The 16,552-nt window shown below is 38.7% G+C and overlaps 1 protein-coding gene across 2 annotated transcripts in view; it reads right to left on the minus strand.

Annotated features, from left to right (window-relative positions):
• col2a1b (collagen, type II, alpha 1b) overlaps positions 1-16,552 on the minus strand; it is a 58,076-nt gene that overhangs the window by 25,204 nt on the left and 16,320 nt on the right. For both annotated transcript variants that reach the window (XM_048172169.1, XM_048172168.1), the window contains 11 exons: positions 14,205-14,249; positions 10,961-11,014; positions 10,082-10,135; positions 9,278-9,331; positions 9,017-9,070; positions 5,910-5,963; positions 5,759-5,803; positions 4,714-4,767; positions 2,372-2,416; positions 2,224-2,277; positions 1,464-1,562 (listed from right to left, as the gene is read on the minus strand). In XM_048172169.1, the coding sequence (XP_048028126.1) occupies positions 1,464-1,562; positions 2,224-2,277; positions 2,372-2,416; positions 4,714-4,767; positions 5,759-5,803; positions 5,910-5,963; positions 9,017-9,070; positions 9,278-9,331; positions 10,082-10,135; positions 10,961-11,014; positions 14,205-14,249 (612 nt within the window). The remainder of the gene's footprint in view (positions 1-1,463; positions 1,563-2,223; positions 2,278-2,371; positions 2,417-4,713; positions 4,768-5,758; positions 5,804-5,909; positions 5,964-9,016; positions 9,071-9,277; positions 9,332-10,081; positions 10,136-10,960; positions 11,015-14,204; positions 14,250-16,552) is intronic.

Genomic DNA, 16,552 nt, shown 5'->3' on the forward strand with positions numbered 1-16,552 from the left:
TCAAAATTGAAATAGAGAATTGTGAACTTGTGACTTAGCCTTTACAATGGCATCCACTGTATAAAAACATACAGTTCACAACTCACAACTTTTAAAACTGTTTTATGGAGTTTTGTGCTGATGTTTTGAGAACTTAAAGACCATTTGACTTTGAATGAACGTTCTATTAGCCTTACTGGAAGAACTTTTGTTCATAGCTTTAAGAGAATCTTGCCAGAAAGTTCTGAGAATGTTCCCTGTTCGCTGCTTAAGTTGGTCTGGTTTAGGGAGGTTTTGGGGTCATGTGAGCTGTGAGACCACCTAAAACCAGCTTTTGCAAGAAAACCGAATCTTGCCACTTCAAATCTTCCATTTACAGTACTGTACAAAAGACTTAGGCCACGATTAGATGATGTTTTAGCAATGATATAATGATAATATATAATTATTTCTCAGTCTCTTTATTAGAATAACCAGAAAATACAGTACATTTGTATGCAGTGTTAAAAAACAGGAAAAAAACAGCTTTTATAGGCTAAAGTGGCAAGTATTTAGTGATCTCCCCTTACACTTGAGCAACAGCAGGAACCGGCTATCTTAAATGGAACGGAAAATTACTGGAAGGCCAAGAAAACTTTCAAAATCTGATGAGAGGTTTCTCAAAGTTTCATTTTTGAGAAACTGGAAGAAGTCCAGGAGGTCACACTAACTACTGATTTTTGCTTAAAGAAGCCATTTTGTTCAGAATTGTTTTTACATTTTGTGTACATATTTCCTGTATTTTCTGTTATTTTCATTAATAAAGAGACTGAAAAATAAATATGGATGGTCATTAAAACACTGCTAAAACAACAAAGCTGGTGGTGGCCTAAGACTTTTGCACAGTACTGAATGTCAAAAACGCTACAAAAAGTTGTCCACCCAACATGCTCTTTCTCCAGTAACATTAATAGAGTTATCTGGTCTTTAATAATGTTCTCAAAATGTCAGCACACTATCTATTCATCATTCATTTACTGTTGTCTAAAACATTTTATTTGGACGTTCATCTAACATTTTTAAATGTTACTATTTGTGTCAGAGAACATTCAAAAGTAACTTTCCCTTAATGTTTCACAAACGGAATGTTGCCTTATCATTTGCCTAACCAAGAATAAAAGTTTTTAAAATATTTAAAAACAATGTTTTCATTGTTCAGAAAAGCATTTTCATAACTTTATGGGAACTTTAGAAAAACGTTCTCAGAACACATTTTTGTTAGCTGGAATGTGTTTCAGTCATGTTTTAGGTCTCATCAGAGTCATAAATTCAGAGTCGTACTGCTTCTACATGGCACAGATTCATTTCAATGCCCAGCAATGTTAACAGCAGGATGTTATAGTTTCTTTACAGCACACTTATTTCAAGCCCTCTGGAGTAACCTGAGGTTCAGTGCCTCGTTCAAGGCCATCATAATAATAATAGTCCTTTTTTTTTTAACTCACAGAGACTCCAGATGGTCCTGGAGATCCAGGGACGCCTGACTCTCCACGGGGTCCTTGAGCTCCCTCGGGTCCACGGGCTCCGGTAGGTCCTGCTTCACCCTATGAATGACGAGAAACAACATGATACATGATGAACTATTTCTTCTCAAGAACAGGTCATTTTCAGTGGCAGGGTTGAACATTAATCTGGTCATTAAAAAGTGTTCATAAACTTGCAGATTATTACTAAATTTGTTGTGTGGATAATAGTCTTAATAGCAGGAAAGTGACAATTACATCACAAAATTCCTCATTTAAATAATTCATATGCAGAATAAAGGGGCGGGGCCTGGTTGAGTTAGTTAGTAGTGTGTTGAAACTGGCGGTTATGGTAAGGGGCGGGACATTTCCCAAACACCAATCACAACACACTGCTCCAGCCGACCAATCAGAGCACACTGTGCTTTTCAGAAGGAGGGGCTTCATAGAGACAGGAACTAAACAGAGCGTTACTGACAGACTGGGAAGAGAGGAGCTGAACAATGGAGAATATGAGGAAAATAATCAACATTCAAGCAGGAAAACCTGTTCTAGTAGAGCACAAAAACAGTATCTTTGGCATCTTTAGCCTGTTACAAGTCATGCATAAAAACACCAAAGTTAATACCTGTGTTTAAAACTAGTGCATCATTAATAATGACACATGTGACAGGAGCTGATAATAAAGGAGAGTAAACGGCTGATTAGCAAAAGAGAAAGGAAGAATTGAGAACTGTCACACCTTCGAACCGGGGGATCCTGGGAAACCGGGAGCTCCAGACGGACCGACTGGACCCTGTTAACAAAAACAGCACGAGGTGAATAAAATGAACATTCATTTAGAGCTACTACAACAGATGATGATGATGATGATGAAGCCTCAAACCTACAGGAGGACCAGCAGAGCCGGGCAAACCATCATTTCCACGAGCACCCTGATCAAACACACACAACAGACAAATAATCAACATCCTCACAGGATACACAAGCATCTTGGTGAACTGAACATAGGAATGTTTCCATTATGCTGTTATTGTGCAAGCAGGTGATATTGATTACCATATTATTATTATCATTATCAGAAACACAGCATATTGATTTACAGTTTACTGCACTATGAATGAGAGAGAAAGACACTGAAGTCTCGTCTCATATGATGCATCCATGTGAACAGCAAGAAAAGGATCTATTTAAATGACTTTATTATTATAACTGTAGACTTTCGAAGATCATTATATATTTTGACTCATATTAACATATCGTGCTGCTGTACCGTTGTTTATTATTATGAAATTCTATTTTTTTCTTCTAGTCATTCATCTACAGTCAAATTCAAATGTCCCACAAACAAAGGAAGTATGTCATATTGCTTACTTCCCATGTCTGAAAATAACATGGATATGGCGAACCAGCAGACCAGCAAATATTTTCTGACTCAGTATTTTTGTCTTGTTTTCCAGCACAAATATCTAAACATTTTTAAATAAAGATACATTTACTGGAGAAGCAAAATAGCATAAGATATTAAGTCTTGTTTACTGTAAAATGCAGTTTTATCTGCCAGTGGGGTCAGAAAAATAATTTTGTTAAAAATATTTAAGATATTTTTCTTGTTTTAAGCCTTAACTCACTCTAATTTGATAAACTTTTCAGAAAGCAAGACTTTCCTTTCCAAAAACACATTCTGGGCATTATGTCATTTTCTTGTTTCTTGATTTAAGAATGTGTAGATATTTGTACTGGAAAACAAGACAAAAATACAAAATCATTTTTCGCAGTAAAAGTGAGGTACTGCACATATGGAGGACAACAAAAATTAATTGAATATATTGTTTGTATACTAGGCATGAACAATACACTAGTTTCTACACTATTTATCAAGCCAATCCCTGAATACTGAATTCATTTCTAATCATTTTAAATAACCAGCTAATATTCATTAAGAATATAGACAAACTATATATTACTGTAATTGTCTAGATTGGCAAAATGTTGGTAAAATATACTTTTTTTTCAACACATGTAACATGTAACTACATTTGTAACTTTAAAGAAGATCTACAGTTATCATTTTCATTCATGGAGATAACATGTGCCATGCTTTAGTGGAGGATTTCTGTCACCCGGTGGAAAACAAACACTTTTAACATGAAAATTACATGAAATTACCACTATAACCAGCAGATGGCTGCAGAGGACCACTCATTAGCTCATTTGCCATTTCCACTCCATTTTTATCGTTCTTTTCGTGCGTCTTGCTTTTGGATTTATTATTAAATGATTATTATTAGAGATGCACAATACTAAATTTCTCCACCGATACCCGATAACGATACCAATAGTTTGGGGGTTCTGCCTTTTATACCTTTTTTTAATTTAATGATCATTTCATTATACTTAATAACTAATCATTACATTTTTAATTATTATATTTTAAAAGAAATAAATAAAACTTTACCTTGTTTCAGATTAATTGGTATAAGTTATAAACACATTACTCAAATTAATATTAACACACATTAACTAAATTCTGAAGATTAAATTAATATTTCTTAACTTTCTGAATGTTATTAATTCATATAACTACATGGATTAAGGTTATAATTAATAGTTAATATTGAACATCAAACTAGTTTCTTAGCATTTTCTTTACACAAAGCCCAAATGCAGTGAATTTTCCTGCCCTCTTTTGATTGACAAGATATATCGGCCCTGACTATCAGCTGTTTTTAAACTATCTATTATTATCCGATATATCGGTGCATCTCTAATTATTATTATAAATTTTTAGCAATTTTATTGCACTGAAGTATGAAGCAAGAGTAGGAAAAGTCACAAAGTCTCATGTCATTTACAGAAAGGTATTTCATTAAATAAATAAGCCCAGATTTGACAGTGGATGGGAAACCATCTTGAATTACTCCCGCAAAGAACTACACAGATGCAGATATTATAACAATCTATCAATAAACACACATTGATGCTACAGAAAACTGAATAATGCAGACTAAAATACGGGGATGAGCCAAAGCCTGTCGGCGGTGTCATATGAGTTTTAAAGAGGACTGAGGCAATCATGAATTAGTGTACATATTACGGAGTTAATCACAAAATTTTAGGGGGGCTGGGTGGAAATATTGTTTTATATTTATAAAACATAAATTATTTGACAGTAATCTACAGAGGAAAGGCTTATAGAATGAAGATATTTGAAGAAGCGAGTGATTCTTACAGCAGCTCCAGACGGTCCCGGACGCCCCCTTTCACCAGGCAAACCGCGTGGACCCTGAGGAACAACACACACACACACACACAGCAGTCATTCATCAAGTGAATATTAACTGTTTTCCCAAAAGATTCCTTTGGAAAAATAAAAAGGAGTCAATAGTTGAATGTGGAGAGCTGCTCAGTTCAGTGTGAGTTTATACTCAGATCTCTGACTTTTGAAGACTTCCAAGCACATTATTGAGCGCACAGTTTGAGACACTATTGTGATCGGAAACTCTAGAGAAGACACATCTGACGTTACTTCAGAGGAAGTCTCCATTCGCCCGCCAATTAATCTCAATGGTGTCTAAACTGCAAAAAATGATGTTCTTGCTCAGTGTTTTTGTCTTGTTTTCCAGCACAAATATCATTTACTGGAGAAGCAAATGACGCAAGATATCGAGTCTTTTTTCCTGATCAAAATGAAGTGAGTTTATGTTTAATATTTGAACAAGTATCTGCTAGTGAGGTCAGAAAAATAAACTGAATTCAAAGGGAAAACGATTATTTTTCTGACCCCACTGGCAGATATCTATTCTTGTTTTAATCTTAAATGCACTTCATTTTGATCAATTTTTCAGTAAACAAGCCTTAATATCTTCAGTAATTTTGCTTCTTCAGTAAATGTATCTAGATTTATGAATGTTTAAATATTTGTACTGGAAAACAAGACATAAATACTAAGTAATAAAGTCATTTTTTGTAGTGTCGGTTCTTCAGAGATCTTGTGTGTGCTTTGCTCTTTCCTATCTGGGAATTTGGTTGCAATATTTATAATGCCATATTTATGCACTTTGTTGTCTCATATATGCTGACGAATGTGTTTCTTCTGAACTCATGGCAGTTTATTAAGTGGCGTCTGAGCGTTTGAGATGCTTTTGGACCTATGTGTGTACTGATGTTTGTTTGAATCTTTGCTCAGGCTTAGGTGCAGGTGTATCTGTTAGAAATGAAACTTCATTCAAGTTTAATTCATTTGTGCAGGAGAACAGCCGAGCGCAAACACCTACCATCGGTCCAGGAGCACCGCTTTCTCCAGGAGAGCCGCTCTCGCCCTGACAGAGACAGACAGAGAGAGAGAGAGAGACGGGTCATACTGAGAGTCAAACACTGAAATACTCACACATGTGATAGTGGAAATGTGAATTGTGAAGATCATACTTTTGCCCCAACGGCTCCAGACTCTCCTTTAGCACCATCGAGACCTGAATATCCCTACACACACCATAGATCAACACGTTTAGCAACACTGTTTACACTTTAAAGTCATGCATTATCACAGCATTATGGAAAAACCATTGATTTTTCATGCACTGGTCAATTTAGAGTCAGTGCAGTGGTAAAAAAAACATACAAAATACACATTTATTACACTTTATCTAATTGTGTCTATAGATTTCAATTCCAATACATATCTTTAAAGGTGGTGAGCTTTGAACTTGGCTTTATCCAGCGGTCAGATTGTGTTCTGGAAATTAGGTAATGCCTAATTTGCATATTTAAACATATTTCAGAAAATTGTAATATAAAATATTAATAGTAGGGCTTTTCACACTGTGCTTAAAGGGATAGTTCACCTAAAAAAATTTAAATTCTGCCATCATTTACTCACCCTCAAGTTGTTCCAAACCTGTATGAGTTTTTTTTGGCATTGTTTTGGCATTGGCGTCGTCAAAGAGCACAAACTTTTAACCAATCAGCAATCAGCAGGCAGACGTGATCATTCATGACTGACGGGTTTTTAGTGTGATAACTTGTAGCTGTATATTCAAGTGATCGCTATGCCAAAGTGGTATAAATATACAGTAAACACAAAGGTAAGCGCATTCTAGTCGTTGTTAATTTTTTGTTGTCGGATTATTATTCCAATCACATATATTGGGCACTTTTTACACTTAAATTGGCTTACTCTTACTGTTGACATTGACAATGATGCATGTGTTTTTCTGAGGGTTAAAGTCATCAGTTAATTTCTTGATTGCTGTTTTGACATAGATTCCACCTGGACGTTTTAGTCATATTTGCTAATTCTTAATGTATTTGATCCATTTTCCTGGGAAATCAATTTATTTTTATTTTATTTTGTCATCATTATTTTGTTTTAAGGAGACAAAGGCATACAGGTTTGGAACAACTTGAGGGTGATGAGGGTGAGGGTAAATGATGACAGAATTTTCATTTCTGGGTGAACTATCCTTTTAAACCCGGGATATAGTCATTCTAAACCCTGCTTTTAACCCTGGGTTAAAAGAATGCTTGACTCTTGTTAGAACCATGTTTTAACCCGGATTATTGTCGTTCTAAACCCCACTTTTAACCCTAGGTTAAAAGAACACTTGACTCTTGTTAGCACCATGTTTTAACCCAGATTATCATCATTCTAAACCCCGCTTTTAACCCTGGGTTAAAAGAACACTCGACTCTTGTTAGCACCATGTTTTAACCCAGATTATCATTGTTCTAAACCCCGCTTTTAACTCTGGGTTAAAAGAAAGCTTGACTCTTGTTAGCACCATGTTTTAACCCGGATTATCCTCATTCTAAACCCCACTTTTAACCCTGGGTTAAAAAAAGATTGCTTGACTCTTGTTAGCACCATGTTTTAACCCAGATTATCATCGTTCTAAACCCCGCTTTTAACCCTGGGTTAAAAGAACGCTCGACTCTTGTTAGCACCATGTTTTAACCCAGATTATCATCGTTCTAAACCCCACTTTTAACCCTGGGTTAAAAGAAAGCTTGACTCTTGTTAGCACCATGTTTTAACCCAGATTGTCGTCGTTCTAAACCCCAATTTTAACCCTGGGTTAAAAGAACGCTTGACTTTTGTTAGCACCATGTTTAACCTGGATTGTCATCGTTCTAAGCCCCAATTTTAACCCTGGGTTAAAAGAAAGCTCGACTCTTGTTAGCACCATGTTTTAACCCGGATTATCGTCGTTATAAACCCTGCTTTTAACCCTGGATTAAAAGAACGCTTGACTCTTGTTAGCACCATGTTTTAACCCGGATTATCCTCGTTATAAACCCCACTTTTAACCCTGGGTTAAAAGAACGCTTGACTCTTGTTAGCACCATGTTTTAACCTGGATTATCGTCGTTATAAACCCCGCTTTTAACCCTGGATTAAAAGAACGCTTGACTCTTGTTAGCACCATGTTTTAACCTGGATTATCCTCGTTCTAAACCCCCGCTTTTAACCCTGGGTTAAAAGAACGCTTGACTCTTGTTAGCACCATGTTTTAACCCAGATTATCATCGTTCTAAACCCCACTTTTAACCCTGGGTTAAAAGAAAGCTTGACTCTTGTTAGCACCATGTTTTAACATGGATTGTCGTCATTCTAAACCCCAATTTTAACCCTGGGTTAAAAGAACGCTTGACTCTTGTTAGCACCATGTTTTAACCTGGATTATCGTCGTTCTAAACCCCGCTTTTAACTCTGGGTTAAAAGAACGCTTGCATCTTATTAGCACCATTTTTTAACCCGGATTATCGTCGTTCTAAAACCCGCTTTTAACCCTGGGTTAAAAGAAAGCTTGACTCTTGTTAGCACCATGTTTTAACCCGGATTATTGTCGTTATTAACCCTGCTTTTAACCCTGGGTTAAAAGAACGCTTGACTTTTGTTAGCACCATCTTTTAACCATGTTTTACCCGGGGTTATGAAACCCTGCTAACCCTGTATTGCAGTATCAGGTGTGTGCAGTGTAAAATGAAGCAGATTTATAATGGCTACATGCTTAGCCATATTATTCCCATGATTTGTACAGTCTCAGAAAAACCACGCGTTGTATACAAACAGCAGTATTTTTCATCCTTTGAGAGGAAAAAAGTCAAAATGGTGGCAGAAAATGTGAAACCTGGAGTGAAAAAGAAATTGTTTCATTCTTACCTTTACAGTTCGAAAAGTCTATTCCAGATAAACTTGATAGTACAATTGTCAAAATACAATGAGGATGCACAATGACAGAGCATTTATGTAAACAGGTTGCATGCTTCAATCGTCCAATCAATGACGCTGACACACACCGTAAACAATAAGAATGTTAACCCAGGGTTAAGAATGTGAAACGGCATCTTATGAATACCCAGGATAAATTGTGAAATATGAGCAATTTAAAATGTGAAGCAGAATTGCCCAGGATTCAGTTTACCTGGGTTTAGAATGATCCAGGGTTAACTAGTTATTTCAAGTGTGAAAAGCCCTATTTTTACCCTGTAGAGACTGACCACTAAAAGAGCACATGATGAAAAAGTGCACTAACTCTGTGTCCCTTGATTCCAGGTAGACCTGGTGTTCCTGGGAATCCACGAGCTCCCTGTGTTTAGAGAGAGAGAGAGAGAGAGAGGTATGAGGTGAATGGAAGTATTCAGACATCTCTTCTTTCTTTCTCTGGCCTAAGGCCACAGCAGCGTCTCACATCTGGGCAAAAGCTTGAGCGCTGCGGGCAGCAGTCACTGCGTCTCTGCACTTCTCACATGACGGATCAAACACTTTAACGCTGTTTCAGTTTAAAATGGTTCACCTGAGGTCCGGGAGGTCCACGTTCACCGCTGTTCCCAGGTTTGCCAGGTTCGCCCTACAAGTAAAAAACAGTGATTTCATACATTCAGCTTAAAATCAAACGTTGAGCTGAGCGGCGTTTCTTCAGTGCTCAAATGTCATCTTGTGGCAGAAAAGTGTAACTACAAACCCAACAGGAAATGAAAGATTTGCATTTATGCTTCTACATCAAAGCTGCAGTTCGCTGGGAACACTTTTTTCACACTTTATACAATACAGATTCTGCCAAAGTTCAGCAATGAACAGGAAAATAACAGTGTTACTGTTGCAAAAGTAATCAGTCATAAAACCAATTCAATTTCAGCTATAAGCAGTTCTACAGAAAACAATGGTGTCATTATTCAACTTAATTCAGTTGAGTGTCGATTCAGTTCAGATCAATAACAGTGCAAAAGTTACTGTCATTATTCAGCTCAGTTCAGTTAAATCAATAATATTGCTGTCTTTTAAACCCAATTTAACAGACATTTTTCTGCAGTACTGACGCTTGAGGACACTGTTGTGTTCACACAGAAATCTTTCAGCGTGTGTCGTGTGTGATGTGGGCAAGAGAAATGGAAGGAATGGAGTCTGAAGAGAAGAACAGCTGGAGTCGCCAGTACTGAGAAAAACACCTTGGAGAAAGTTCACACAACTAAAATTGTAACGTGACGTTCGGCGGGTGATTTGATCGTGTGCCTTTACAGAACATATGAGGACGAATCAAATAACAGTGTGAGCAGGTTAGGCTGACGCTGACGCTGACGTGAGGCGTGAGAATACTTACATCATCTCCTGGTTTTCCTGAGGGGCCAGGAGGGCCACGAGGACCCATTGGGCCCTATCGAGAAAAAAAAAAAAGATTAATTATTAAGGTCCAGACAGATATGAGATATGAGTGAAAACACTGAGAACAATGATAAAGTGTTGACTATGTGCTTTGTGCATTAAAAAATGCTAGCACTTTACAATAAGGTCCCATTAGTTAATGCATCAACTAATAATGAGCAAAACATTTGATACAGTATTTATTCATCTTTGTTAATGTTAAAACCAGCAGTTCATTGTTAGCTTCACATCAGCTCAGGACCATTAATTAATATTAAATGGGATCTATTATGCTTTTTTCCATGTTCATCTTTCTTTAAGTGTGTAATATTGATGTTTTAGCATGAAAAAGCGTTACTGACAGACTGGGAAGAGAGGAGCTGCAACAATAGAGAATATGAAAATGAAAATTGAAATTAAAATAATCAATATTCAAGCTTCAAAACCTGTTCTAGTAGAGCACAAAAACAACATCAAGACTTTCAGAAGGGGCATAATAGGTCCTCTTTAACAGATACAACTTCGATGTTATGTATTAATAAATGTTGAAATTAACACTAAGATTAATCAATGCTTTAGAAGAATTCTTCATTGATTGTTCATGTTAACTAATTTTTACAAATGGAACTTTTTTGTGAAGTGTTACCAAAAAATTCATAAACGAGAGCACTGGAGCCAGCGGTGTGCACCTCGCTGACCTGAACTCAAGATCTAGAGAGGCTTATTATGATTAGGATTATTACGGTTAAATGAAGTGGCATTCGCACACTGGGAGGTTGACTGTAATCATCAGTAATGAGAGTTTTTCTGGAGTGTTTCAGGTTTTTTGGATACGTACGGATGATCCGGGCTCTCCGGCTTCTCCAGGGTTGCCTTGAAATCCTTGTGGGCCCTGCAGCAAATAGAGACCGAATTCACATCACAGACTGTCAGTCCAGTTTCATGCCAGAAACAATATTTATATGATCAGTATGTGTACAGTGAGAAGAAATATTATTAGACTGCTGGAGTACAAGCCACTTCTGTCTGAAACACAGGATGCGTTTGTGTATAGACACATACTCTTTCCCAGAATAACTCTTAGTTTTGATGTAATCTTTGATATAAACAGTATAGTTAATAACAAGAAAACCAAAACAAACATCAAAAACACATATTATGTTCTACTATGTAGAAGAAAGAGATGAATTATCCACCTGCATGGTGGTAATAAAATGCCCTACACTCTTATATGATTGTCCACAGCAGATGCCATGCAACTACGAAAGGCGAAAAAATCAAAAATCACAGCCAATCAGAAGAGCGTGTGGGTGGAGTCTCTGTGCAGAAGGGCATGTGGGTGGAGTCTCTCTGCAAGCGCACTGTGCTCACAACTAAATCAATCAAGAATTACAGCCAATCAGGAGAGCGTGTGGGCGGAGTCTCTCTGCAAATGCACTGCACTCGCAACTAAATCAATCAAGAATCACAGCCAATCAGGAGAGCATGTGGGCGGAGTCTCTCTGCAAGCGCACTACACTCGCGACTAAATCAATCAAGAATCACAGCCAATCAGGAGAGCGTGTGGGCGGAGTCTCTCTGCAAGCGCACTGCACTCGCGACTAAATCAATCAAGAATCACAGCCAATCAGGAGAGCGTGTGGGCGGAGTCTCTCTGCAAGCGCACTGCACTCAACTAAATCAATCAAGAATCACAGCCAATCAGGAGAGCATGTGGGCGGAGTCTCTCTGCAAGCGCACTACACTCGCGACTAAATCAATCAAGAATCACAGCCAATCAGGAGAGCGTGTGGGCGGAGTCTCTCTGCAAGCGCACTGCACTCGCGACTAAATCAATCAAGAATCACAGCCAATCAGGAGAGCGTGTGAGCGGAGTCTCTCTGCAAGCGCACTGCACTCACAACTAAATCAATCGAGAATCACAGCCAATCAGGAGAGCGTGTGGGCGGAGTCTCTCTGCAAGCGCACTGCACTCGCAACTAAATTAATCAAGAATCACAGCCAATCAGGAGAGCATGTGGGCGGAGTCTCTCTGCAAGCGCACTGCACTCGCGACTAAATCAATCAAGAATTACAGCCAATCAGGAGAGTGTGTGGGCGGAGTCTCTCTGCAAGCGCACTGCACTCACAACTAAATCAATCGAGAATCACAGCCAATCAGGAGAGCGTGTGGGCGGAGTCTCTCTGCAAGCGCACTGCACTCACAACTAAATCAATCAAGAATCACAGCCAATCAGGAGAGGGTGTGGGTGGAGTCTCTCTGCAAGCGCACTGCACTCGCAACTAAATCAATCAAGAATCACAGCCAATCAGAAGACTGTGTGGGAGGATTCTCTCTGCAAGCGCACTGCACTCACAACTAAATCAATCGAGAATCACAGCCAATCAGGAGAGCGTGTGGGAGGAGTCTCTCTGAAAATGCACTGCACTCGCAACTAAATCAATCGAGAATAACAGCCAATCAGAAGACTGTGTGGGTGGAGTCTGTCTGCAAGCGCTCTGCACTTGCAACTAAATCAATCAAGAATCACAGCCAATCAGGAGAGCGTGTGGGCGGAGTCTCTCTGCAAGCGCACTGCACTCGCGACTAAATCAATCAAGAATTACAGCCAATCAGAATACTGTGTGGGTGGAGTCTCTCTGCAAGCGCACTGCACTCACGACTAAATCATTCAAAAATCACAGCCAATCAGAAGAGAGTGTGGGGGGCGGAGTCTCTCTGCAAGCGCACTGCACTCGCGACTAAATCAATTAAGAATTACAGCCAATCAGAATACTGTGTGGGTGGAGTCTCTCTGCAAGCGCACTACACTCGCAACTAAATCAATCAAGAATCACAGCCAATCAGGAGAGCGTGTGGGCGGAGTCTCTCTGCAAGCGCACTGCACTCGCGACTAAATCAATTAAGAATTACAGCCAATCAGAATACTGTGTGGGTGGAGTCTCTCTGCAAGTGCACTGCACTCGCGACTAAATCAATCAAGAATCACAGCCAATCATGAGAGCATGTGGGCGGAGTCTCTCTGCAAGCGCACTGCACTCGCGACTAAATCAATTAAGAATTACAGCCAATCAGAATACTGTGTGGGTGGAGTCTCTCTGCAAGTGCACTGCACTCGCGACTAAATCAATCAAGAATCACAGCCAATCATGAGAGCATGTGGGCGGAGTCTCTCTGCAAACGCACTGCACTCGCGACTAAATCAATTAAGAATTACAGCCAATCAGAATACTGTGTGGGTGGAGTCTCTCTGCAAGCGCACTACACTCGCAACTAAATCAATCAAGAATCACAGCCAATCAGGAGAGCGTGTGGGCGGAGTCTCTCTGCAAGCGCACTGCACTCGCGACTAAATCAATTAAGAATTACAGCCAATCAGAATACTGTGTGGGTGGAGTCTCTCTGCAAGTGCACTGCACTCGCGACTAAATCAATCAAGAATCACAGCCAATCATGAGAGCATGTGGGCGGAGTCTCTCTGCAAGCGCACTGCACTCGCGACTAAATCAATCAAGAATTACAGCCAATCAGATAAGCGTGTGGGTGGAGTCTCTCTGCAAGTGCACTGCACTCGCGACTAAATCAATCAAGAATCACAGCCAATCAGAAGAGAGTGTGGGGGGCGGAGTCTCTCTGCAAGCGCACTGCACTCGCGACTAAATCAATCAAGAATCACAGCCAATCAGAATACTGTGTGGGTGGAGTCTCTCTGCAAGTGCACTGCACTCGCGACTAAATCAGAGTGTGTGGGCGGAGTCTTAATAAAATAGATAAGTACATAATCAAAATCATAAATATTCACAAAAAATTAAATACATGAAAGTATTCTGCAGTCATTTAAGTAATTTATCCTTATATAGAACCTTATTTTTTAAGAGTATACAGCTTATAGAGAGGACGATGACTACTTGTCCTAACCTGTGTGTTTGTGTGTGTGATGTTATTACATTTGGGAAGCCAAGTATCATCTTGCACATGCTATTTTTGCATGTCTTTCAAAGCATAAAAATTCCCATTCACATTACAGTCTTATCTTTACTTATCGCACATGTCAGGTGAGGTGTTGAGGAAATACACTCACAGGAGATCCATTGGGGCCTGGTGGTCCTCGTGGACCCATCGGACCCTGAAGAACAAACATAACAACACAAATCAACAAATCTGTTCACAATCATATAATGAGACACAAGTTGTAGCTGTGGGTCTTAATGTTTTCATCATGATAGTTGTTCTTTGGCCATCTTCATGGGAGACATTTCCCAGCAGAGCCCTCAGGACATCAGAGCGACTCGCTGGAGCAGAAACACTGAGATTCCACACACTCACAAATCAGCTTAAGTGCTTTGAACCCGTGTGACTTACCAGCAATTAAATGTTTCAGAGCTTTTTCACCAACGACATGAAGAAGAGCGACAACCGGTGCACTAAATCACCGCATGATGCGTGGGATAAAACATCATGTTCAAACAGGTAATATTTATAATGGTTTTGAACCTGACGGATTTTCCACATTAGGCAGTGCTTGATATTTGGATTCATGTTACTAACAAAACCAACAAAGAAAACGATTTAGGTAGCTTCTCCTGAAACCACAGGAAAATCACCCTCGACACGTGCTGAAATGAAGCCGAGCTCCTGAATGGCTCCTAGTGTTTAAGAGACGGATATATACGTGTAACGTAGTGGGAGTTTCCCAGAACTATTAAAACACCCTATGTGTTCCTGCACGTCACATGACTGAGCCTGTGAAGGAGCTTATGGAATCTTCTTATGTCCGTCAGGACAGACACAAAAATATACTTTCAGATGTTTGCATGCTGGGAGAAAAACATTATTTTACAGTATGTGCAGTTGCAGTGTACTTACCTGAGTGAGTACTGGGTGATATCAGGTAACTACATGGGTTAAGATTAGGTTTAGGGGTAGTACCCGGTTATATTGTAATTATTAGTACATGTATGTACATGGGGAACAGGACTGTAAAGCAAAGTGCCACCAAAAATGAACATGGCTTATATGAGTTCAGATTAGCTGAAGACCTTCAACAAATTTGGATTCAATCCAGAGCCTGATTTGAATATTTGAAAAATGACCCATTTTTAGCCTGTTAACTGTGCGTTTATTGCCTTTTTTCCCTATTACATATTTTAGTAGTCATAAATTATGTATCATTCGAAAAGCTTAAAACAATCACAATTCATCAACTGTTTCGAAATTGGACATTAACATAGAAACGATACTTTAAATATTTCTAGTGTGCTTAATTTTTGTGAAATATTTTACAGTAAACTTAAATGTGTGTAACTTTTGTAGACTTTCAAGTTCTTTTCTGCAATAATCTGCTGAGTGTCATCTTTAAAAAGAGACCCGCCTTAGGTCTGTATTCCAAAGCATTCATAAATCATAACCGTTTAAGTTCAGATCTGTGTGACGGTTTCACGGGTTAAACGTGGTCATCAAGTCTGTTTTAATGACTTCAGCCTTTACAGTCCTCATGTACCTGGTCATGACAGCAGCATTCTAGAACAAAACATACAATGAGCTGCTAGCATGTGAAATCACCACTGGGAGTAGTTTTTTGGTTTTATCTGGCTGTCAACTGGGTGCAATTTTTAATACATCACCGTTTTATTGGATAGACTATAAAAAAAAGAGGTGGTAAATCACCAGGGAGGGTGGGTGCAAGCCAGGCTTGAACCTGCATCACCAACACGAGACGCTCATGTGCATAAAGTTGTCCCTTGTGTCACCAGAAAAATCACCAACTAATAGAAAACTGGTTGCTCTGTCACTTCCATAGAGTACATTTCTAAATCGTGGGCTTTATTGCACAGGATATGTGCTGTGAGAAAGCTGGGCTTTTGCCTGATGTTACGCTTACACTGCAAAAAAATGATGCTCTCCCTCAGTTTTTCTGTCTTGTTTTTCAGCAGAAATATCAAAACATTCTTAAATCAAGACACATTTATTGGAAAAGCAAAAAGACTGAAGATATTAAGTATATTAATATATCAAAATTAAGTGAGTTTAAGCTTAAAATAAGAACAAATATCTGCCAATGCGGTCAGAAAAAGAAACTGAATTCAAAGGGAAAACACACTCTAAAAATGCTGGGTTAAAAACAACTTAAGATGGGTTGAAAATGGACAAACCCAGTGATTGGGTTGTTTTGACCAAGCAGTTGGGTTAAATGTTTGCCCAACCTGCTGGTTAGTTTTATTTAACTCAACTATTGTTTAAAAATTACTGTATTGCTTGCTTAAAATGAACCCAAAATATGTTGGAAATGAACATTTATTAATAAGTTTAATCGATAATAATTAAACAATAAACATTTATTAAACTGCTTATTAATAAATGTTCACCTTTTGATTATTATTGTCGCCTCTAGTAATTATGTGTCTGATTTGGGGGTCATTTTAAGCCAGA

This window comes from Megalobrama amblycephala, linkage group LG21 (assembly GCF_018812025.1).
Source record: "Megalobrama amblycephala isolate DHTTF-2021 linkage group LG21, ASM1881202v1, whole genome shotgun sequence".
Lineage (NCBI taxonomy): Eukaryota > Metazoa > Chordata > Actinopteri > Cypriniformes > Xenocyprididae > Megalobrama > Megalobrama amblycephala.